Source organism: Corapipo altera, unplaced genomic scaffold, assembly GCF_003945725.1.
Source record: "Corapipo altera isolate COAL_440 unplaced genomic scaffold, ASM394572v1 347, whole genome shotgun sequence".
In the NCBI taxonomy this organism is placed as follows: domain Eukaryota; kingdom Metazoa; phylum Chordata; class Aves; order Passeriformes; family Pipridae; genus Corapipo; species Corapipo altera.
This window is the reverse complement of record NW_020885079.1, coordinates 82,975-103,893: the sequence shown is the minus strand read 5'-3', so window position 1 is coordinate 103,893 and position 20,919 is coordinate 82,975. Positions and strand designations below refer to the sequence as shown.

The window sequence follows — 20,919 nt, the reverse complement described above, 5'->3', positions numbered from 1 at the left end:
GCATCACCTCGCTCCTGGTGATCCCCACACGATTCCCCCAGGGTGTCCCCTCCGTACTGGGGGCTGGTTTTGGCTGGGGCGGGAGAGGGGGTGGGAGGGGTGGGGGATATTAATTATTTTTTAATTATTCTGATGATTTCTCTGCATGCCCTTTGCGCGGGAGCAACCCTTGGGCGCTAACGCTGTATGTCAAGGAGCTGAGCTGAGCTGTTCCTGTCCCATGAATGCTGGTGGATCGTTGCCAAATTTTTCTCTTTCCTCCCCTTTTCTCTCATTCTTTTTCTGTCTCCCCCCACCCCCCTCCCCACCATATCCCCCTGAACCCCCCAAAAAAACCCCTTTGTCTTTTCTTTCTGAGCCTTGTAAGTGTAAAAGATGACTCTGATTTCGTTTTTGTCTCGGGAAAACTGCAAATAAATTATGAGGAAAAACCAACGATCATTAAAGAAAGAGGTGGAGGGAGGAGGCCAAGTGCATCCGTCCCTGCCGGGGTGCCCAGGGAGTGTTGCCCAGGTGTTTGTCCCAGTTCCCCCCAGGACGCCGCACAGAGAGGGGGAATAGGGCTACAACTGGCAAAGACAACTTTATCCCCCCGGCCGGTGCAGCCGGGGCATGGAAATGACCCAATCACCACGCGGGTAGAGCCCGAGCCCAAGCTTTTCCCTTCCCAAGGAGGAGGAAGGGGAGGCAGGGAGGGCTGCTGGGCCCCCAGCAGGCGCTGAGACACCCCCCCAGCTGATGGGAGTAGGAGAGGGGACTCTGAGGTGCAGGGAAGGCTGGTGAGCTCCCCTGCAGGCACAGGGACATGGCTCTGGAAGAAGTTGCCCAGGAATGCAGCAAACACTCCCCTATCCAAGGAGCCTCCCCTATCCAAGGATCCCTCCCCGCCCCCCCTTCTCCCACCCCTCAGCTCACCCTTTGGACACAGAATACATAAAAGCCCTCTAGCCCTTGGGATGGTGGGGGGGGGCTGCTCCTGCCCCCCCAGCCCCTTAGGACAGCAGTGGGGGGCCCCTCCCAGCTCCCCGTGGAGGGGTTGTAAAGGCAGAGGGTTGCATGGCCTGGCACCCCACGGTCCGAGCCTCCCCCAGGAACAGCGAGAGCAGGGGGCCTCTGGTGCAGACCCCCCTGCAGTCCCGGCCCAGTGCCAGCTTTGGTGTCCCCTCAAGGTGGACAACAGTCACATCAGCCCAGGGGGCTGAGGAGCCCCGGCCCAGCCCCAGGAACCCCCGGGGGGGAACTGTGGAGGGGAACGGAGGGCTGGTGATCCGGAGCTGGAGAGCCCGGGCTCTGCGTCACATGATTTCACAGCATGAATTCTGCTTTCGGGCCTGCGAAGAGAAGGAAAACCTTCTGTAAAGCTTGCCACGACTCCCTGAAGGTTTTGGGTGTCCCAGGACCACCCAACTGAGGTCCCACACAGCTCCCCTCCTGACAGAGGAGGCTGATGTGGCAGGGTCCTGGACACAAGGCCGAAGGCTCATGGCAAGGAATGGACCCATCATCCCTCCCTTTGGCCAGAGCTGGCACTAGGAACCGGGGCATCCCCCTGCTCCCACCCCAGGGTGTGGGATGGCCCCAGTGAGGGGCTAGGGGCTTTGCAGACAGAATTGGGGCACCTGGGCTCCCTCCAGGCTCAAAGCCTGCAGGAACAGGGGTAATCCCTGCTTAGCACCCATTGCCATGCCCCAGGGTTCATCCATGGGGGTGACCCCTGGGATGATACTCCATCCACCCCCAGCTCCTTAGGCAGGGGGTAACTCCCTCAGGGTTCATCTGTGAGCTCCCAGCCCTCCCCAGCTCCTCAGGGAGGGGGTGAACCTCCACACCCACCGTTTTGTAGAAGGCTTTGGACTGTGCTCCGAGCACCTCCGATTTGGAGACCAGGTCATCCAGCTTCTCCCCCCGCTCCAGCAGTGACTCCATAGTGTTGTGCTGCCAGAGAAATGGGTGCTGAGCCCCAGTACTAGCCCTCCCCAGGTCCCCAGCAGGAGATGGAGGTGCCACCATGTCCCCATCCCACCTTCCCACAGCCCCCCCAGCTTTGCAGCCCTGAGGGAGACAGGAATATGGCTGGGGGCAGGAGCAGCAAAGCCCCCACAGGGCCACCAGGCAGGGAGGGGACGGGCATTTGGAGAGACGGTGCAGAGCCCTGTGCTTGTGTCAGGCCAGCTGGGAAAAGCCCAAGAGGAGCAAGGAGAGGGGTAAGGGGAAAAAGGTGGGGAGCAAGGGTAAAAGGGGAGAGGGAAGGGAAAAAGGTGGGGGAAGTGAAAAGGTGGGGAAGGGGAAAAGGGAAGAGGTAAGGAAGCTCCCACATCAAGGAGGTCTCCAGGAAATGGCCTAGGGCCACCCTACCCCTGCCCCACAATGTGTGTCCCCAGGGGCTGCTGGCTGTGCTGGCAGGACCATCCAGCCACGGCCCCATGTCCTCACCAGGATGATTTTGGTCTCATCCAGCTCCGCCTGCACTCGGGTCATCGGGTCGGCATCACGGGGGTTCTGGGGAGGAACAACATGGCACTGGCACCACCATGGGGACACTGGGGTTCCCTGGGCACAGCACCACAGCACTGGGGTCCCAACACGTGCCAGGTGTCCCCCACCTCCCATCGCCATCCCCAGGGCTGCAGGGAACACGGGAACCCTCTCTCCCACTGCCCAGTGGGCTCCCAGTGGTCTGCACCTGGTATTTGCTGAGGTATCCATCCAAGGCAGAGTAGCTGATGGTGGCGGGGGACCCCGAGGGCCAGTCCATCTTGCTGACCTGCCTGGAGAACTCATCCAGCACCTACCAGGTGAGGAAACAGTAGTTACTGCCCAGTAGCTGCACCTGTGGGGCCACACTGGCCGGAGGGGTTTGCTCACCAAAATAGGAAATTTTATGAAAGGCACCTGAAAGCTCATCTAGTCCCACCCTTTGCCATGGGCAGAGACACCTTCCATCAGAGCAGGTTGCTCCAAGGCCCGTCCAACCTGGCCTGGAACACTTCCAGGGATGGGGCAGTCACAGCTTCTTGGGCAACCTGTGCCAGGGCCTCACCACCCTCACAGGGAAGAATTCCTTCCCCTCTAACCCTGATTTGTGTCAGTGTGAAGCCATTTCCCCCTGGCCTGTCCCTCCAGGCCCTTGTCCCAAGTCCCTCTCCAGCTCTCTTGGAGCCCCTTTAAGCACTGGAAGGGGCTTTAAGGTCTGCCTGGAAACTTCTCCAAGCTGAACACCCTCAGCACTCTCAGCCTGTCTTCCTGGCAGAGTGGCTGGAAAGCTGGGAAGGACCTGAGGGTGCTGGTGACAGTGGCTGAACGTGACCCCAGGGGTGCCCAGGGGGCAGTGCCCGTCCCTGTGCTGGCACTGCTAGGGCACCCTCCAGGGCTGTGTCCAGGGCTGGGCCCTCAACAAGTGAGACACTGAGGGGCTGGAGCACATCCAGGGAAGGGAACAGAGCTGGGAAGGGGCTGGAGCAGCAGGAGGGGCTGAGGGAGCTGGGGGTGCTCAGCCTGGAGAAAAGGAGGCTCAAGGGGGACCTTCTGGCTCTGCAACTCCCTGACAGGAGGGAGGAGCCGGGGGGGGGATTGGGCTCTGCTCCCAGGGAACAGGGGAAAGGACAAGAGGAAATGGCTTCAAACTGTGCCAGGGGAGGGTGATGTTGGATGCTAGGAAAATTCCTTCCTGGTACAGCTGCCCAGGGCAGTGGTGGAGTCCACACATTGCTGGAAATGTTAAAAAAAACCAAACGTGTGGATGTGGCACTTGGGGACATGGGTTAGTGGTGGCCTTGGCAATGCTGGGGGAATGGTTGAACTGGATGCTCTCAGAGGGCTTTTCCAACCAAAACAATTTCACAATTCCTTGAGAGGTGCTCCAACCCTCTGATCGCCTTGGTGACCCTCCTCCTTGATTCCTTTTGAACAAGCTGAGGGCAGAGACAGGAACCAACAGCCTCGGCGCACGAGGACCAGAGCAATGCCCACACTAGGCCAGGGTGGCCATCCCCGACTGTCCCCCATCCCCTGCACATGCCACAGTGGGAGGACTGGTGGAGTGCCCCAGAGCAGCTCCTGGCCTGTGCCCTCACCTTGTCCAGCAAGGTGAAACAAACCCGCTGTGGATACTCGTTGTCCGCGATCACCACTCCAGCCAGCCCATCGTTCCGGACGTACACGTGGCACAGGTACTCTGGGAAGGAAATCCCTGTCACAGAGGCAGCAAAGGTCCCAAGCCCTCCCCAGCACCCACCACCATCCATCCAACCCCACATCTTCCCCCTTCCCCCCAGAACACCCTGGAAGGTGTCAATAGCACCCACATTTCTCATGATTTCATTAGGAAAGCAGGAAGGGCTCAACATTTGGGGCTCAGCCTTAAACTGTGCTGTGGTAGGTGACCACACCCAGGCCATGTGGTGTGGGACAGGACACTGATGTCCCAGGGCAGCCACAAGTAAACAAAAACTAGTGAGGCACTGAGTCTGACTTTTAATTTAATTAATAACAAGGCTGAGGTGTCATTAAAGAGGCTTCAGCAGCCAAATCCAGGCCACACCCCACACGTCCTGGGGTTCCAGAGGCATGTGGAGCGGGGTAGGGAGACTGGAATGTGGCGAGAATTTGGAATAGGGAGCGCAGACTTGCACAGTAAAGCTGACACAGCCACCCCCCAGGGGAGCCTGGGAAGCTGCCGGCAGGGGGGCTGCAGTCCAACAGCTCCAGGGGTCCCAAGGGAGGTAGGGAGAGCACGGACAGTGGCAGCAGGTCCCTGTGTCCCCTGGAACCTCTCCTGTGCTGGGCTGGGCTGGCATTCGGCTCAGCACCTCATGCCCTCAGTGCTGCTCACCCAGACAGTGGTAGTGGTGTGAATATTCCCAAACACGGGGCGGGCACAGGGGCTGCTCTCACCTTGCTCCTTGACAGAGGCCCTGCTGCCCAGCGCCGAGCGCTCCGCAATCAGCTGGCTCGTGAAGGTCATGAACTCCTGCACACTGTGGGGACAGAGGACCAGGATGGGTCAGTGATGGCAGATCATCTGTCCCACAGCTCCCCAGTGCGTGTGGGAACTGAAACCCTTCCCCACGAGCCCCTCAGTGTCTGGATAGTGGGGCTGTGGCTGAGCAGAGGATTTTACTTTGAGAAAAGGCTGGACCCTGCACCTATGCAGAGTGGCAGCCCCCAAACAAAGATCCCCAGCCACCACCCAGATCCCTCTAGATCCTCCCCAGGCCCAGGGGAGCACCCAGACCCCTCCAGCTGCAGTGACAGACTTGTGTCCTTGGGCTGAACTTGCTTTATGGGGATTTAGCAGACAGTAAAAATGCTATTGAACCTGGATCTGTCCAGCCAACACCTGGTGAGCAACTGCATCATGGCAATCATGGAATGTTTTGGGTTGGACTGGACCTTAAAGACCATCCAGTCCCACCCCCTTGCCATTCCACTAGAATCAAAGAATATGCTGAGTTGGAAGGGATCCATCAGGATCATCACATCCAACTCCTGGCCCTGCACAGACACCCCAACAATCCCACCATGTGCCTGAGAGCATTGTCCAAATGCTTCTTGAGCTCTGGTAGCCCTGGGGTCATGACCACTGCCTGGGGAGCCTCTTCAGTGCCCAACGACCCTGTGGGGGAAGAACCTTTTCCTGAGATCCAACCAAAACCTCCTCTGACTCAGCTCCAGCCGTTCCCTCGGGTCCTGTCACTGGTCACAAGAGTGAAGACACCAGTACCTGCCCCTCTGCTGCCCCTCAGGAGGATGCTGAAGACCTCAATGAGGTCTGACCTCAGTCTCCTCCAGGCTGATGAAGGTCCTCATAAGGTCCATCCAGACCTTCCTCATTCTTGTGGCCTCCTTTGGACACTCTCTAATGGCTTGATATCTTCCTTATGTTGCAGTACCCCAAACTGCCCCAATATTGCAGGGGGTCAGAGCAGAGCAGGACAATCCCCTCCCTGGCCCGGCCGGTCATGCTGGGCCTGATGCCCCTGGGACACGTTGGCCCTCCTGGTTGCCAGGGCACTGCTGACTCGGGAACAACTTGCCATGGACCAGGACCCCCAGGGCCCTTCCTGCAGCTGCTCTCCAGCCTCTCATCCCCAGCCCACACACACAGCCAGGGCTGCCCCGGCCCAGGGGCAGAATCTGGCCCAGCCCAGACACTGACTGGACACTGGCTCCGTGGAGACTCCAGACCATCGAGGTCTTGGGTGCTGCAGAGAAAAGTCAAGCCCAAAGATTACTGAACATCCAGCTTTGGCAGAGAGGGAAGATGGACACCTTCCTCCTGGTCTGGGGATCTGCTGGCAGCCACAGCTCCCACCACTGTAATCCCAGAGTTTCATATTTAGGTTGGGAAAGACATTTAAGACCATTGAGTCCAGTTGTCTGACAGTTCTATGTGTATCTTCCAATGCATATCTTCCTCAAGAAAGACATCTCTTCCATTGGGAATACCGGTTTTATTTCCCAGTATTCCTGGGGGAACTGCCCACTGAAGACTTCATTCTGCCCTCCTGACCCCGCCAAACTCCTTGGCAGACGTTCAGCAGACGTGAAGCACCGGCACAGCCTGAGCCTGTGCTCCTGCCCAGTAGGTTCCACAGCTCCCAGGAGCCACAGCCCTGCTTATCCCAGATCCAACCTCTCAACCCAACTCCACAGCCTCAAAAAAGTATGGATATGTGGCATTTTAGCCCAAACTTTAGTTAAACACATCTTTAACATCAAACCTGGCCAAGTTCTCACAGCCCCTCCGAGCATCATCTGGGAATCAGCCCAGGACAAGCATCGAACCCCAGGAGCAGCTGCCAGACCATCCCCCTTCTCAAACCCCTTCGCTCTTCCCAAATTCTAAGACTTTTCTTTAAGCAAGGGAGCAGCCTGCTGCTGGGGCAGCTGACAGCAAAACCACACTGGGAGCTTTCTCAGGATTTGGGAAAACAAGAGCTGCAGCTACATTTGGGATCAGAGCTGACATCAGGTGCTGGCACTGCTCCACATCCCACTCACACATTTGACCAAGAAAGAGCTTTTTAAGACAATCTTAGTTCAGTCTTTCCCCTTTATCCTTGGAATTGCAGAACCAAATGAGCCTGAGGTTCCATTAAACTCTGGCATGGAAAATCTGGGTCCCAGAAGAATTTCCTAACTCCTTCACCATCTGCAGTGTGCACTGGGAAGGACCTGTTCGTTCCTGCTTTGTTTTACAGCTCCAGGAGGTCCTGGCTGCCAAGAGGACTCTCTGTGTGCCCAGAGGGGACAGTGGGACACCAGGAGCCTGGAACAATGTTGGGGGCTAAAGCAGCTCACCTGAAGCTATTGGAAGAACCTGAGCGGAGGTTTGTGGGCTGGGAAAAGCTTCAAATGAGGCCAAACCCCTCCCCAAAGGTACCAGGGTGCAGGTGAGCCCGCCCAGCCTGGCACAGCCCAGCCATCCCGCCCCTGGGGTGATGCCTGCTCCCCAATTTCCTCACTGGTCTGCAGTGGAGGGTTTGTGGGGTCAGACCTGCCCTGTGTCCCTGGCCAGGGTGGCTCTGGGGGCTTCACTGCACCCCCAAGGTCGACCCCTCACCCCAAGTGCTGACAGCAGGTCCCTGCTCCCCAGGGAGGTTATCCCTCAGGAAAAGCCTGTCACCGCTGCCCCTGCAGCCCCAGCTGGGCAGAAAACCTCCCAAAGGCTTCTGCTCCCCCAGCAGGGTCCTGCCCGAGCCACATGCCAGGGGCAATCCTCTCTCCTCAAACCCCTTGCAGAGGCTCCAGCCCCCCAGGACCCACCTGGACCTCTGGAAGAAGTTGAAGGTGGACACGTCATAGGCAGCTTTGAGCAAATGCACTTTTGGGTCACCCTTGTAAAGGACACTTAGGCTGTAGAGCCTCATGGTGGCGGCTCCCAGGCCTGGGGGAGAGGGAAGGGTCGGGGCTGGGGCCAGGGGGGCACTGGGACCCCCCAGACCTTCCTGGGACCCCCCACCCAAATCCCCCACCCTCCATCCTTTAAATGTCTCCAGGCAACCTGAACCCCCAACTCCTCCCGAGCCCCCTCTGACCCCCCACCCTGACCCCCAGCCCCAGCAGGGCCCCCGCCCCGGCCTAACCACAACCTGCCCCCCCAGTACAAGCCAGCCCAGTCCTCCCAGCTGGCCCAGTATAACCCAGCCCCCAGTATAACCTAGTACAGCCCAGTCCCCCACTCCGCTATAACCCAGTAAAATGCCAGCCACTCCACTCAGTATAACCCAGTACAGCCCAGCCCCTGGCCCCCAGTATAATCCAGCCAGTCCAGTTCCCCCCCGTATAGTCCAGTCACACCCAATACAGCCCAGTACAGTCCAGTCACCCCCAATATGGCCCAGTACGGCCCAGTCCCCGCCAGTACAGTCCAGTCACCCCCAGTATGGCCTAGTACGGCCCAGTCACTCCCAGTATAGCCCAGTACAGCCCAGTCCCCCCCAGTACAGCCCCACACGGCCCCCCGGGCCGCCCACCCGGCCCGGTACCGACGCTCCGGTCGCGGCTCAGCTCAGGCGGCGGCCGAACGGGGGCGATGGGCGCGACCCGGAAGTGGAACTGCGGCGACCGGAAGTGCACCGGCCCCGGGCGCTGCCACGGGGGCTCCTCCCGCCCTGCGCACGCGCCGATCTTGCCCCGCCCCCTCAGCTTCCCGGCCAATCAGCGGCCGCGTCCTCCCTCCCAGCCTCGACCGGGCGGCAAATCCGAGCCGCTCCGCGGGCGGCCGGCAGGGGGCGCTGTGCGGGGGGCGGAGGGGGCCCGGGGGACCCCCCGGGGGCGGCCCCGGCCCGGCCCGGCCCGGTCCCGGGACCCTGCAGGGTGGGGACCTCTCGTGCTCCTCCTCGGCCCCGGGTGGGACCCACCGTGCGCTGGGGACCCCGCCGCGGTGGCGGGACCCCTCTCTGGGCAGGCCCCAGCACTGGGGTGGGGCTACCTGAGCCCTCCCGTGCCCCCAGGTATCCTCTGCGCAGGGGCAGGGGAGGTGCTGTGGGGTGACCCTGTGTGTCCCCCCGGGCCCTGCCGTGATACCCCTAAACCCTCTGCCTTCCCCAAAGCCCCCTCGCTCCCCCACGGAACTGGCACGCCTAGCCCACTCCCCCCCGGGCTCCCCGGGGACCCTCCCCAGATCTGTGTCCGAGGGGATGCTGCCACGGACCGACGCCAGGAGGTTTTTGGGGTGCACCCGTGACTGGGGGTGTTCCTGATCCCATTGGGACCCCATAGGCCCCCGTTGCCCCAACACTGGGTTAGCGACACGGCTCTGGGGGTGACGGGGTGTCGCCACATCCCTGTCCCCAAATCCAGGGCCCGTTCCCAATCCGTTGTGACGCCCGGTGTCAATCCCAGCGCCCCCGGAGCCTTTCCCATCCTGGGGGCACAGAGCACTTCCCAGTCACCCTCGCCCCTGTGCTGTGTGCCCGGTCTCCATGGGAGCGTGCCCGTTGCCAGGCGGGCCGGTGGAGTGCTTGCCACCGCCATCGAGCCGTTGGTATGACAACGGGGACATGGGTGATCCGGGGCGTGGTGCTTCGCGTGACGGGGGACGGTCCCGGTCTCGCCTCACCAACGCACCGGGGCGTCCCCGTGGGCTGCGGGAACCCACCGCGCCGGGCTGGGCCCCTGTGCCCTCACCGTCCCAGGGATTTATCGAGGGAGCGAGAGAGCGAGCGGGACAGCTTGAGCGGAACCCCCGGAGCAGAGGATGTGGGGTGACAGGGCTGAGCCCACCGGGGCGCCGGGCCCCGCTCCTCGCCCCTCCGCTTGAGGCCTGGGGGGACCGGGACCCCCTCGGCGCGCGCTGCACTGGGGCGTCAGATGAGATAACGCAGCGAAAGTGGAGCATCCGCGTACAGAGCGAGGGACGGAGCTGCCCAGCGCCCGCCGGCCACCCTCAGGGACGGGGCAGGGGGCTCCCCCAGGCCAGGCACCGCGGTGGGGGGCACAGGGGCTGAGGGGGGCACGGCTTGGCCCGCAGCCCACCCCGCCCCGCCGGCTGCCCCCATGCTGGATCATCGAGCCAGGATGGAGAGCAGCAGGAAGGAGAAGGTGAGGCTGCTGCGGGACTGATGCCAGGGGGTCGAGAAGAACAGGCTAGGGGGCACCCAGGGGGTGTGGGGAGCAGCGTGGATCCTCACAGGGGGTTCTTGCCTTCCCTGGAGCGAGTGGCCAGGTGCTCCTGGCATCTCCCGAAGTTCCAACAGAGGTAGCTGGGAGGATGGCTGGCGGGGAGGACACCAGCTCCTGGGCAGCCTCAGGGCAGCCTGACATGTCCAGGGAGGGTCCTGTCCCTGAGGTCACCCCCCCAGCATAGCACAGGCCCTACAGCACTGAGGGCTTGTGATGGAGCTGAGAGCATTCGTGGGATGCTCTGCTGGGCTGGGGTGTTCCCACCATCTTGGCATTGCCCTGGGGATCTTTTGGCCACAAGGCTGCATCTCTGGGATGAGATGGGGCCCATCACCTCCTTTGGCTGGTTGTCACTGTTGTCACTGAGACTTTCAGCAGGATGGTACATGGCTCATTCCCAGTCAAACACTGGTTGTTTGTGGGAAGCTGCTCCCATCTCTTCTCCAGATGGATTGAGCTCATGGGGCCATGCATGAGGACAGTGGAGACTTTCCCTGCTGCCAGCTGGGACATGGAGGGGACACAATATGTGCTGGGTGTAGCCAGCAGCCCTGTGGTTCCCAGCTCCATCCCCTTTGTGGGTTGCATTGGACCACACTGTTTCCATGGGAAGCTGAGAGCCGGATTCCGTCACATGGGAAGAGCCAAATCCAGCCAGGGAAGAGCCAAACCTGTTGGTTTGGAGGTGAGAGAAGGAATGAGTAGGGACACACGGTGGTGAGATGGAGAAATAAAATTTGGACCCTCGGGTGCCAGCCCTGGGACAGGGACTCTCCGCCTGCAGCAGATCCAGCATTCCCACAGGTGATTAGCGCCAAATACCTTCAGCCAATGATCCAGGCAAGATGGTTGAATGCAGCTCCATGCTTTTCCTGGCAGGATTTTTTCAATCATCCCAGGCTGAACATCTTCCAGATCATGCCGGACCTCACCGTAGTGCTACCTTGGGTGACTGGCCCGATTCCGGGGTGTCCGGCAGCGTCCCCCAGCCCAGAGGGGTCCATGCTGCAGTCACATCTCTTGGGCTCCTCGCTCCTGGCACCTGGGGGTCCAGGACTAATTAAGCCCCCAGGGTTCAGCACCAGGATAGAGGGGGAGGTGAAGGGATCCCACTCAGCTGTGGATGGTGGCTGAGGCCACAGGAGCCCTGCAGGGCCTTGGAGATATTTGGGCTGAGCCCTCACTTGGGGGTCTGGAGGCTGAGGGACAGCATTGAGGGTCGTGTTATGAGGAGTGGTCCCGATGTTAGGATACTTCAAACCACACCCCAAACCATTTACTGAGCCCCCCACCCCAAAACCTGTTGGGAAACAGCAGCAGCCTCGAGGCAAACATCTGTCTGCTGGCCAGAGCAGGAGTGGGAGCGTTGGAGCCTGCCTGGAGCCCGGTGACTAATGAGCCCTAATGCTGTGGCTGCAGCTGGTAGAGCGAGCACCGGCTCCAGCTCCATCTGACAGCCGGGGACCTGGCCCCAGCCCTGCTGTCTAATGGAGGCTGTGCCGAGCCCGGGGTTGCTACGGAAAGGATAAACACAGGTCCTGCCTGCCAGGTGCTTCCCTGGAGTGGGCCCTGCAGCTCTACCTGGCAGCGAGGCAAGGTGGCAATTCCCGAGAATCTTCCTGCCCACCTGCCCTCTGCCCCAAATTTGGTGGGTGGAAAATTGTACCTGTGATTCCTGGTAGGATACAGGGAGACGGATGTTCCCAGGGGAACAAGGAAGACACCAGCATCTTCATCATGGAAGAGTCCTACATCCTTGGTGGGAGATGCTGTACTTCTCAGTGGCATGGCTGGAGGCACTCCTTGGTGGGAATGGCCCTGGGATTCATCAGGATGGAATGTCCCAGGGCAGTGGTTGAAGTCCTGCTGGAGTGATGCTGGCTTCTACACAACCATCCAAACAAATCAACTTGCTGATGGGGACGGCACTGGGACCCCAGTGCCAACCATGATGTCCTGCAGGCAGCACCAGGAGGGGACGTGGGGCCTCATGCCAGTCCTATGGGTTCCCTGGTGCATATGTTCACCTGAAGGAAGTAGAGCAGTAGGATAAGGCATTTTGGGGTGTCCATGAGCCAGTGGGGAAAACCAGGGTCGGGGGAAGGGAAACGTGGTTATTTCTTGCAGTTCAGGCCCCTGTACCCCGTGTCCTCCAGCCCTGGCTGATGCTGTGTCCCACGCAGGTGGAGCAGATCTTGTCAGAGTTCCAGCTGAAGGAGGAGGACCTGAAGAAGGTGATGTACCGGATGCAGAAGGAGATGGACCGAGGTCTTAAGCTGGAGACGCATGAGGAAGCCTCTGTCAAAATGCTGCCCACCTATGTCCGCTCCACCCCTGAGGGCTCAGGTATGGCATCACTCCTGGTCCCTTGTGTTACTCCCTCCCCAGACCCTGTTGAGCTCCATGCAGAAGGCTGAGCCCACCCTGAGCCCATCACCTTGTCCCCCCCCTCCCCGGCTTTGCAGAGGTGGGAGATTTCCTGTCGCTGGACCTGGGCGGCACCAATTTCCGTGTGATGCTGGTGAAGGTGGGCGAGGGGGAAGAGGGGCAGTGGAAGGTGAAGACAAAGCACCAAATGTATTCCATCCCAGAGGACGCCATGACTGGGACGGCCGAGATGGTGAGTGGGGCACACAGGGCATCCCATCCCTTCCCAAGTCCCTGTCAACGTGCATGTTCCAGTGAGGACACTGGAGGGGACACTCTTCATCCCTCCCATCAGCAGAAAGCAGGGGGTGGCCAGGCCTGGGGAACCCACGGTGGGGACGGGACAGTGCCAGTCTGTGTGCGGTGGGAGGGTGGTAACAGCCCCTGGCAAAGGCTGGGCCTCCTGTCTTCCAGCTCTTCGACTACATCTCCGAGTGCATCTCTGATTTCCTGGACAAGCACCAGATGAAGCACAAAAAGCTGCCCCTGGGTTTCACCTTCTCCTTCCCTGTGCGGCACGAGGACATTGACAAGGTGAGGGGGTGGCTGGGCAGCACGAGGGCTCAGGGGTCCCCGAGCACCAGCTACATCCACAGCCCCATTTTGGTCTGACTCCCATTCCAGGGCATCCTCCTGAACTGGACCAAGGGCTTCAAAGCTTCCGGCGCAGAAGGGAACAACGTGGTGGGGCTGCTGAGGGACGCCATCAAACGGCGAGGGGTGAGAGGGGCGGCTGTGCTGGTACCACTGCGGTGGGGGGACCCCGGCACTCCTGGCTGTCCCTGCAATGGGCTCACTGAAGCCCGGCTTTGCTGCAACAGGGCTGCTGGAGCCTGGTGTCCCCAGGAAGGGACCGCTGGAGCCCCGTTATCACCATGATGGGGCCACTGGAGCCTGGTTTGTCCCCAGGAAGGGCCATTCCATGCGTGTGCACACGTGCAACATATGCCCACATCCTCACCCTTGGGGACCCTCTACCCCAGACCTGCCTACTGCAAGACAGCCCAGCCCCCTATGAGCCTCCAATGGTCCCTGTCCTTCCCCAGGACTTCGAGATGGATGTGGTGGCGATGGTGAATGACACAGTGGCCACAATGATCTCCTGCTACTATGAAGATCACCAGTGCGAGGTTGGGATGATTGTGGGTAAGACGCCCCTTCTGCAGGGACACACGGCCAAGGAGGGGGGACCATCCCCCGGCCCTGCTCCCCTGCTGCTCCCCCCGTCCCTTTGGAGGAGCACACCAAGGACAAGGGGGTGGCAATGGCACCCTGCTGAGGCCTCTGGAGGTTGGGACACTCAATGGCATTGTCTGTCCCCAGCACGGTGGTGGGAGTGCCTCAGGAGTAGAAAGGAGGTAGTCACCATAACAGGGCTGGTCCCCAAAGCACAGCCCTCCCCCCAGGCTGCTGGTGGCTGTGGCACCTCATCGTGGGAGACCCATGGCAGGTGGCTGGTGTCAGGGAGCCGGGTGGTGGGGATGGGTATGAACCCTGCAGGGAGCAGCCCCCTGCCTCTCCCAGCCCCCTTTAGTGCCATCAGCCACGTGCCATCTGGGCTCCGCATCCCTTGCCTGGGTAAACACGTGCTGGGATGTTTATCAGCTCCTTGGGACCGGGCTGGCCTCAGCACAGCACCTGGAGCCCCTGGGACCCTGCTGCGGGGACAAGAGGCCAGCCAGGGCTGTGGGGGCTCAGGGGGGGCAGGATGACCATCTCTGTCACCGCAGGATGAGGACATGCAGCTCCGAGCACAGCCCCCAGCCACGATCTCGGTCACCGAGTCCCAGTGCTCATGGAGCAGGGGCCAGCTGTTCCATTTCTTTACTCTGAAATGAGGTCTAGCATGAAAACATGAAATTGTTTGGGTTGGAAAAGCCTCTGAGTTCATCAAGTCCAACTGTTCCCCCAGCACTGCCAAGGCCACCACTAACTCATGTCCCCAAGTGCCACATCCACAAGTCAGTTAAATCCCCCCAGGATGGGGATTCTACCACTGCTCTGGGCAGCTGTGCCAGGGCCAGAGAGCCCTTTCCATGAAGAAATTGTCCCAACGTAAACCTCCTCATGTGCAACTTGAGGCCGTTTCCTTTCTATCCTTGGAGCAACTTGGTCTAGTGGAAGGTGTCCCTGCCCATGGCAGGGAGTGGAACAAGATGAGCTTTAAGGACTCTTTGAACCTATACCATCCCATGGTTCTATGATTTGATGAGTCTATTGCATCCCAATGCTGGGTGGAATAGGGATAGAGATTTGGGACCTATGTAGTAAGTTCCCAACTATCCTTGGTTCCAGCTTTCATGAAATCACAGAATGGTTTGGGTTGGAAGGTACCTTGAGGATCATCAAGTTCCCCGCCATGGGCAGGGACACCTTCCACTAGCCCAGGCTGCTCCAAGCCCCTTCCCGCCTGGCCTTGAACACTTCCAGAAATGGGGCAGCCACAGCTTTTCTGAGAAACATCACGTGCCACCCTCACAGAGAAGGATTTCTCTGCAATGTCCCATATAAATCTTCCCTCTTTTAGTCTAAAACCTTTCTCACATGTCCTGTCACCTCTGGAGCCAGCCCTGAAGTAGTTGTAGACCATGGTGCCACATCACCAGGCTGAGGAATGTCCCTCACAGATTCAGGAATGACTCCACGCAGGTCCCAACCCCCATCCTGGCACATCTCTGGACCTTCTCCAGTTCCCCCCATTGCTCCAGAAGACTATCCCAGCTTTATCTCAGTTGGGATGGGAGGGCCGTGGTGGGGGGGTCACTGTTCCCCCGCCACTGGCCCTGTCCCCGGTTCCTGGCAGGGACGGGCTGTAACGCCTGCTACATGGAGGAGATGCACAACGTGGAGCTGGTCGAGGGCGATGAGGGGCGAATGTGTGTGAACACAGAGTGGGGGGCCTTCGGCGCCTCGGGGGAGCTGGACGAGTTCCTCCTGGAGTACGACCGCGTGGTGGACGAGACCTCCCTTAACCCCGGTCAGCAACTGTAAGGAATAGGAGAGATCCAGTTCCTCTGGGTGTCCCCCCTGGCCCCCTGCCACGCTGGGCTCAGCCCCTCGGCACGGAGGTCCTTCGCCCCAGGCTGTGCCCACGTGCAGGGACACAGCCGGCAAGGAGGGGGGAAGGAAAGAGGGGGTGCCGCGCGATGTGGCCCCCCAAATCCCAGCCCTGACACCGCCCCTTCGCCTGTGTCCCCCCCCAGGTACGAGAAGATCATCGGGGGAAAGTACATGGGGGAGATAGTGCGGCTGGTGCTGTTGAAGCTGGTGGATGAGAACCTGCTCTTCAATGGGGAGGCCTCTGAGAAGCTCAAGACCCGCGGGACCTTTGAGACCCGCTTCATGTCCCAGATCGAGAGGTGCGAGGCTGGGGAGCGGCACCCCCAAACCAGCCTGCCAGGCTGCACCGTGGTGGGGGTCTGTGCTGCCAGTCCACACGGCTCCAGATGCTGTCAGTCTGTACCAGGCTGTCCCACGTGGGGATCCCCCTGTTCCACCACACCATACCAGTCTGCTCTGCTTGCCTCATATTGGGGTCCCTTATCCCATTACCCCACAGCAGCCTGCTCTGCTGGGGTCCCTTGTCCCCTCTGCTGGTGCATGTTGGGGTCCCTTGTCCCATCAGCCCACATCAGGGTGGCCCACATCCAGGTCCCTCTGTCCCATCACCCCACACCAGCCTGTTCTGACTGACCCAATTGGGGTTCCCCATCCTGACACCCCATACAACTGCCTCATAATGGGTTTTCCCCCAACATTCCCCGCTGACCCCCACTCTCCCCTCACCCCAGCGACTCTGATGACCGCAAGCAGATCTACAACATCCTGTCAGGCTTTGAGCTGCTGCCATCACGGACAGACTGTGAGATCGTGCGCCGGGTGTGCGAGAGCGTGTCCACGCGCGCCGCCCAGATGTGCTCGGCTGGGCTGGCTGGTGTCATCAACCGCATGCGCGAGAGCCGCAGCCAGGACACCCTCAAGATCACCGTTGGCGTTGACGGCTCTGTCTACAAGCTCCATCCCAGGTGGGGATCCCCAGGGCCTTCCTGCCATCCTCCTCCTTCAGCCCCCATTTGTCACCCTGTTCCTGACCCCGTTTTCCCACTCTCCAGCTTCAAGGACCACTTCCACGCCACAGTGCGGCAGCTGACACCCGGCTGCGACATCACTTTCATCCAGTCGGAGGAGGGCAGCGGGCGCGGGGCCGCCCTCATCTCGGCTGTGGCCTGCAAGATGGCCTGTATGATGGGGCAGTGAGCTGGACTCGGGGGGCGGCGGGGGGCCGGTGGTCCCACTCGGAGCGCTGTGGGAGCAGGCACAGGTGCAGAAAAGAGGTGGCTCCAGCCCCCCAATAAACGGGGTATGTGTGGACTTCTCTGGGGCCGCTTGGGCCAGCACTCCTTCTGTCCCCCTGTGCTGGCAGGGAGACCCACGTGGGGCTGCCCCACATGTATGGGGCAGCAGAGGCGCTTCCCATCCCCTCGCCCCCCCACATCCTTACCCAGCAAGGGGGCTCTGACACACCCAGCTCCTTTGCTGGGGGAGAGCTCCCCAGGGAGATTGGCTTAGAGATAAGGGGCTCTTTATGGGTACTTGGGGGTTGGGGTGGAGGAGCCCCCCACCAGTGAGCCCTGGGGTGCAGAGACTGACCAGAGCGCACCAGAGCTGGGCCAGTTGCAAGGGTGAGGGGTGCATTTTGGGGGGATCCCCTCCAGCCATGGCCCCACAACAGGGTGGGGAGTGGGGCACTCAGACCCCTCAAACTGGGCATAACAAGGCTAAATCCCGCTTCCACCAGCAGCAGCACCCCAAAACCCTGTGGGTCCCAGCCCACCCTGAACAGAGGGGCACACAAGTGCCCTCCGGGGCTTTTCCATGCTCCAGGGTGCCACTGCTCAGTCCCTTCCCTATTTAGCTTGGGGCAGTAAGGGGGGAGATAAAAATCAGGGTCCAAGGTAGGGTGGTGGGGTTCTCTGAAAGGTCTGGGGCACTCCAGAGATGCGAGTTCACCAAGGGTTTGGGGCAGTGTTAGGTCCCCTCTGGGGGTCGAGGGCACCCCAGGGTGTTGGGGTCCCTCTAAGGATCTGGCAGTACCCCAATATGTTGTGGTTCCCTGAAGGCTCTGGGGGCAACCCAGTTTTGGGTCCCCCTGAGGGTCTGGAGCACCCCAGGGTGTTGGGGTCCTCCTGGGATACCCTAGGGTGTTGGGATCCCTTTGGGGGTTTGGGGCACCTCATGGTCTGTGACTCAGGGTATTGGGGCCAGCCCTGGGTGTCAGGCCACCCCATGTTATAGACCATCTTGGGGGCCCAGGGACACTGTGGAATATTTTGAGCCACCTCAGGGCCCATGTCACCTTGGGCAATAGGGGCACCCCAGAATGTAGGGACATTTCAGTGTGTTAGGGTCACCCTTGGGCATCTGGGGCCACCCCGGGGGGCTGGGACACCACAGGGTGTGGGGCCAAACAGGGGTCTGGGGCTACTGCGGGGTCTTGGTGTTCCCCCAAAGCAGAGGGTCACCCCAGTGCTGCGGGGACACCCTGGAGGGGTGGGGACATTGGGGACACTGGAGGAGTCTGCATCACCCCAAGGGAAAAGGCCACCCCAGCTGTGCCACCCCTAAAGCCTCCAGACCCACAGGTGGCACTGGGATCCCCACGACCCATTGGAGGAGGGAAAGGGATCCCTCTGCTCTGATTGGCTGCAGCCCTCAGCCAGCAGGATTCCCCATTATTTGATTGGCTGCAGCCAGCAGCAGCTCAGGCTTCCTGTGCTCATTGGGCATGGCCAAAAGTGGATTCCCTGTGCTCTGAATGGCTGGGGCTGACGAAGGGATTCCCTGTGCTCGGTGGGGACAGAGCCAGTGCCACATGTTGGGGACAGTGAGGACGATCCCAAGCCAGTGGCAGTGCCAGTGGCGAGCTGGTGCCAGTGCCAGTGTCAAGTGTGTGAACAGATGCAGTGCCAGGCATGGGGCTGTGCTGGTGCCCAGGGAGGGGACAGTGACAGCTGGGGCCACTCGAGTGTGCAGAGGGAACTGCTCGCTACACCCCCCCCCAAGGGACACCCATGCGACTGCTGGCACCTCCAGTGTCCCCTCTGCCCTGCTGGTGCCGGGCCAGGGCCAGCACCAGGTGCGTGCCATGTGCCCTTGTCACCAAGTCCCCCTGGGGCAGAAAAATGTGAGACACACAGCCGGGGGGGGGACTTTTTGGGGGGGGGGGGGGGGTGGGGGCGGGGGGGCATCAGGGGCTGGGAGGACACTGGGGTTTGTGGGGCACTTGGGGCTGCACCCTGTGGAGACAGGAAAAAGCAGGGAGTGAGTTGGGGGCCAGTGGAAGCAGCTCCTCCAGCCCTCCCCCTGCTCCAGGACACAATCTGGGGTGCTCTAGCTCATACTCATCCTACAGGGGGGGCAGCAGAGAAGGCACAGGACCTCCAACCACTCCCCAGGCAGGTGTGGGGTGCAGGGTGTGGGATCAGGCTGTGGGGTGCAGGCTGTGGGGTACAAAGTGTGGGATTCACGGTGGGGGTGTGGGATCAGGATCAGGATATGGGGTGCAGGACACAGAGTGCAGGATCAGGGTGTGGGGTGCAGGATACAGGGTACAAGACACAGGGTGTGGGAATGGGATATGGGGTGCAGGATTGGGATGTGGGGTGCAGGATCGGGATGTGGAATGCAGGACATGGGGTGCAGAATCAGGATATGGTGTGTAGGATCAGGGGGGTGTAGGATCAGGATGTGAGGTGCAGGATCAGGGTGTGGGGTGCAGGATCAGGACCTGAGGTGAAGGACATGGGCTGTAGGATCAGGGTACAGGCAGGCACTGACCATGCTCAGGCCTTGCAGATGCCCATGGTGGTGCAGATGTCCTGGGGCGTGTCCCCGTTCTGCAGCCCCTGGCTGATCTGGTCCTGGTACTGGCTCACCAGCTTCTGGCACTGCCTGCCCAGGAACCGGCCCAGCAACCGGCAGCCCTTCTTCAGCGCTGCTGTCACTGCAGCCTGCCATGGCCATGTGGGTCAGGGGGCCGTGAGCAGATGGCCCCTGCCCCAGCCCCCCAGGCCCCTGTCACCCCTCACCTCGTCAGGGTCATCACCCGCCAGCGTCTGTATCTTCTTCAGTGCCTTGGTGCACAGGCTGCACTTAATCCTCCAGCCTTGCCCCACGTCGTCCCTGTTGGCCTCGTCCCCACCGTCCCCCTGTGGGGACATGCAGACCGTCAGGGCTGCCTGGCCCCCGGGGTGGCCCTGGCAGGAGTGGGAGGTGGGTGCTCACCAGGGCCAGGCTGTCCCAGAGGTCCTGGCGCTGCCGCTCCTGGCTGCAGCGTGTGGCCATGGCCGTGTCCTGGCACGGGGACGTGGGGTCACCCTGGCAGGGCAGGGGGGGCCTCAGCCTGTGCCGCTGCACGGGGACAGAACAGTGAGTGTGGCCATGGGCTGGGGGCCTGTCACTGAGCTCCCCGAGGCCCCCGAGGGTGCCCAGAACCCTGAACCACCAGCCCCAGGTGCTTAGCACCATCCCCACCACCCCTCCTGCCTGTCCCCTCGTCCTCCCTCCCCCATCCCTGGATGCCTGTCCCCATGCCAACCCCATCCCTGCCACCCCAGGTCCCCACGCAGACCCTAGTCCCCCAGGCGCAGCCATCCAGGCTGTCATTCCCGCTGTCCTCAGGTGTCCTCTGTCCCCCCACCCGTGGGTGACCATCCCCTGTGGAAGGCAGAAGGGTCCCCGTTACCTCCGACCGCCACCAGCACCAAAAGAAGGGTCGAGCTTTTGGCAGCCATGTCGAACCGCTGAGGGGGTGGCAGTGGGTGACAGCAGGTGACAGCCTGTGTCCTGGAGACCTTTTATAGCGGGGCCATGGGCTGCAGGGGCGGGGGGGCCAAAACCCCAAACCTCCTTAAAACAGAGCACCGCTGTTCCCCAGAGCCCTTCCTGCCTCACACCTCCGCCCCTGCAGGAAGAGGACACGGGGGGGGGGGGGGGGGGGGCGGGGGGGGGGGGGGGGGACACCGGGGGGGGGTAGGGGGAACACGGGGGGCTCAGGGGCCCCCACCCCGCCAGCTGCAGGAGCAGGGGAGCTGCGGGGCTGTGCGGGGACACACGAGGGTATCCCGTGAGCCCCCAAAGTGTGGGGCAGAGGGGTGTGGCCAGAATCCCGTGGGCTCCATCCCAGGGTCCCCTTCGTCTCGTCCCGGGCTCTGACTGGGGAGTCTCGGGGCTTGGGCTCAGTGTCCCCCCGGGCTCAGTCTGGCGTCCCCTGTGGGGGTCGGTCCCGGTGTCCCTGCCACCGATGGTCCCGGTGCCCCCGGGGGCCCGCCCCCCCGCGGTTGCCATGGCGATCGCAGATGTCAC

The 20,919-nt window shown here is 61.3% G+C and overlaps 3 protein-coding genes across 4 annotated transcripts; 1 reads left to right on the top strand and 2 right to left on the bottom strand.

The window, feature by feature from the left end:
• Window positions 1-398: 398 nt before the first annotated feature.
• YKT6 (YKT6 v-SNARE homolog) lies at window positions 399-8,587 on the bottom strand. The gene is made up of 8 exons (XM_027669401.1): window positions 8,490-8,587; window positions 7,768-7,888; window positions 4,894-4,976; window positions 4,074-4,174; window positions 2,684-2,788; window positions 2,434-2,499; window positions 1,834-1,935; window positions 399-1,331 (listed from the first exon to the last, which is right to left on the bottom strand). The coding sequence occupies exons 2-8, from the start codon at window positions 7,869-7,871 to the stop codon at window positions 1,296-1,298; spliced, it is 597 nt and encodes a 198-aa protein (XP_027525202.1). The 5' UTR covers window positions 7,872-7,888; window positions 8,490-8,587; the 3' UTR covers window positions 399-1,295.
• Window positions 8,588-8,941: 354 nt separating this feature from the next.
• Window positions 8,942-16,930, top strand: GCK (glucokinase). 2 transcript variants are annotated; one of them, XM_027669437.1, is made up of 10 exons: window positions 8,942-10,047; window positions 12,312-12,474; window positions 12,594-12,748; window positions 12,970-13,089; window positions 13,180-13,275; window positions 13,602-13,701; window positions 15,359-15,542; window positions 15,759-15,914; window positions 16,347-16,580; window positions 16,668-16,930. In XM_027669437.1, exons 1-10 carry the CDS (start codon window positions 10,003-10,005, stop codon window positions 16,810-16,812), a joined length of 1,398 nt encoding a protein of 465 aa, XP_027525238.1. In that variant the 5' UTR covers window positions 8,942-10,002; the 3' UTR covers window positions 16,813-16,930. The 2 variants fall into 2 exon arrangements, with proteins under 2 accessions (XP_027525238.1, XP_027525239.1); XM_027669438.1 differs by lacking the exons at window positions 8,942-10,047; window positions 12,312-12,474; window positions 12,594-12,748; ... (1 more) ...; window positions 13,180-13,275; window positions 13,602-13,701 and having other exon boundaries at window positions 15,423-15,532.
• A 1,840-nt stretch (window positions 16,931-18,770) lies between these two features.
• Window positions 18,771-20,891, bottom strand: LOC113960072 (saposin-C-like). The gene is given in 6 exon segments (XM_027669428.1): window positions 18,771-18,851; window positions 19,393-19,565; window positions 19,644-19,754; window positions 19,840-19,941; window positions 19,943-19,965; window positions 20,300-20,891. Coding segments are annotated over 5 exon segments (453 nt in total). The 5' UTR covers window positions 20,349-20,891; the 3' UTR covers window positions 18,771-18,851; window positions 19,393-19,397.
• Between the last annotated feature and the right edge of the window lie 28 nt (window positions 20,892-20,919).

Bases quoted from the DNA above. Each gene is read 5' to 3' on its own strand.
- YKT6 (XM_027669401.1), bottom strand. From the start codon at position 7,871: ATGAGGCTCTACAGCCTAAGTGTCCTTTACAAGGGTGACCCAAAAGTG. The intron at 4,977-7,767 runs GTGGGTCCTGGG...CTGTCCCCACAG, and splicing joins AACTTCTTCCAGAGGTCCAG to TGTGCAGGAGTTCATGACCT. The intron at 4,175-4,893 runs GTGAGAGCAGCC...TTTCCTTCCCAG, and splicing joins GGCCTCTGTCAAGGAGCAAG to AGTACCTGTGCCACGTGTAC.
- GCK (XM_027669437.1), top strand. From the start codon at position 10,003: ATGCTGGATCATCGAGCCAGGATGGAGAGCAGCAGGAAGGAGAAG. The intron at 12,475-12,593 runs GTATGGCATCAC...CCGGCTTTGCAG, and splicing joins CTCCACCCCTGAGGGCTCAG to AGGTGGGAGATTTCCTGTCG. The intron at 13,276-13,601 runs GTGAGAGGGGCG...GTCCTTCCCCAG, and splicing joins ACGCCATCAAACGGCGAGGG to GACTTCGAGATGGATGTGGT.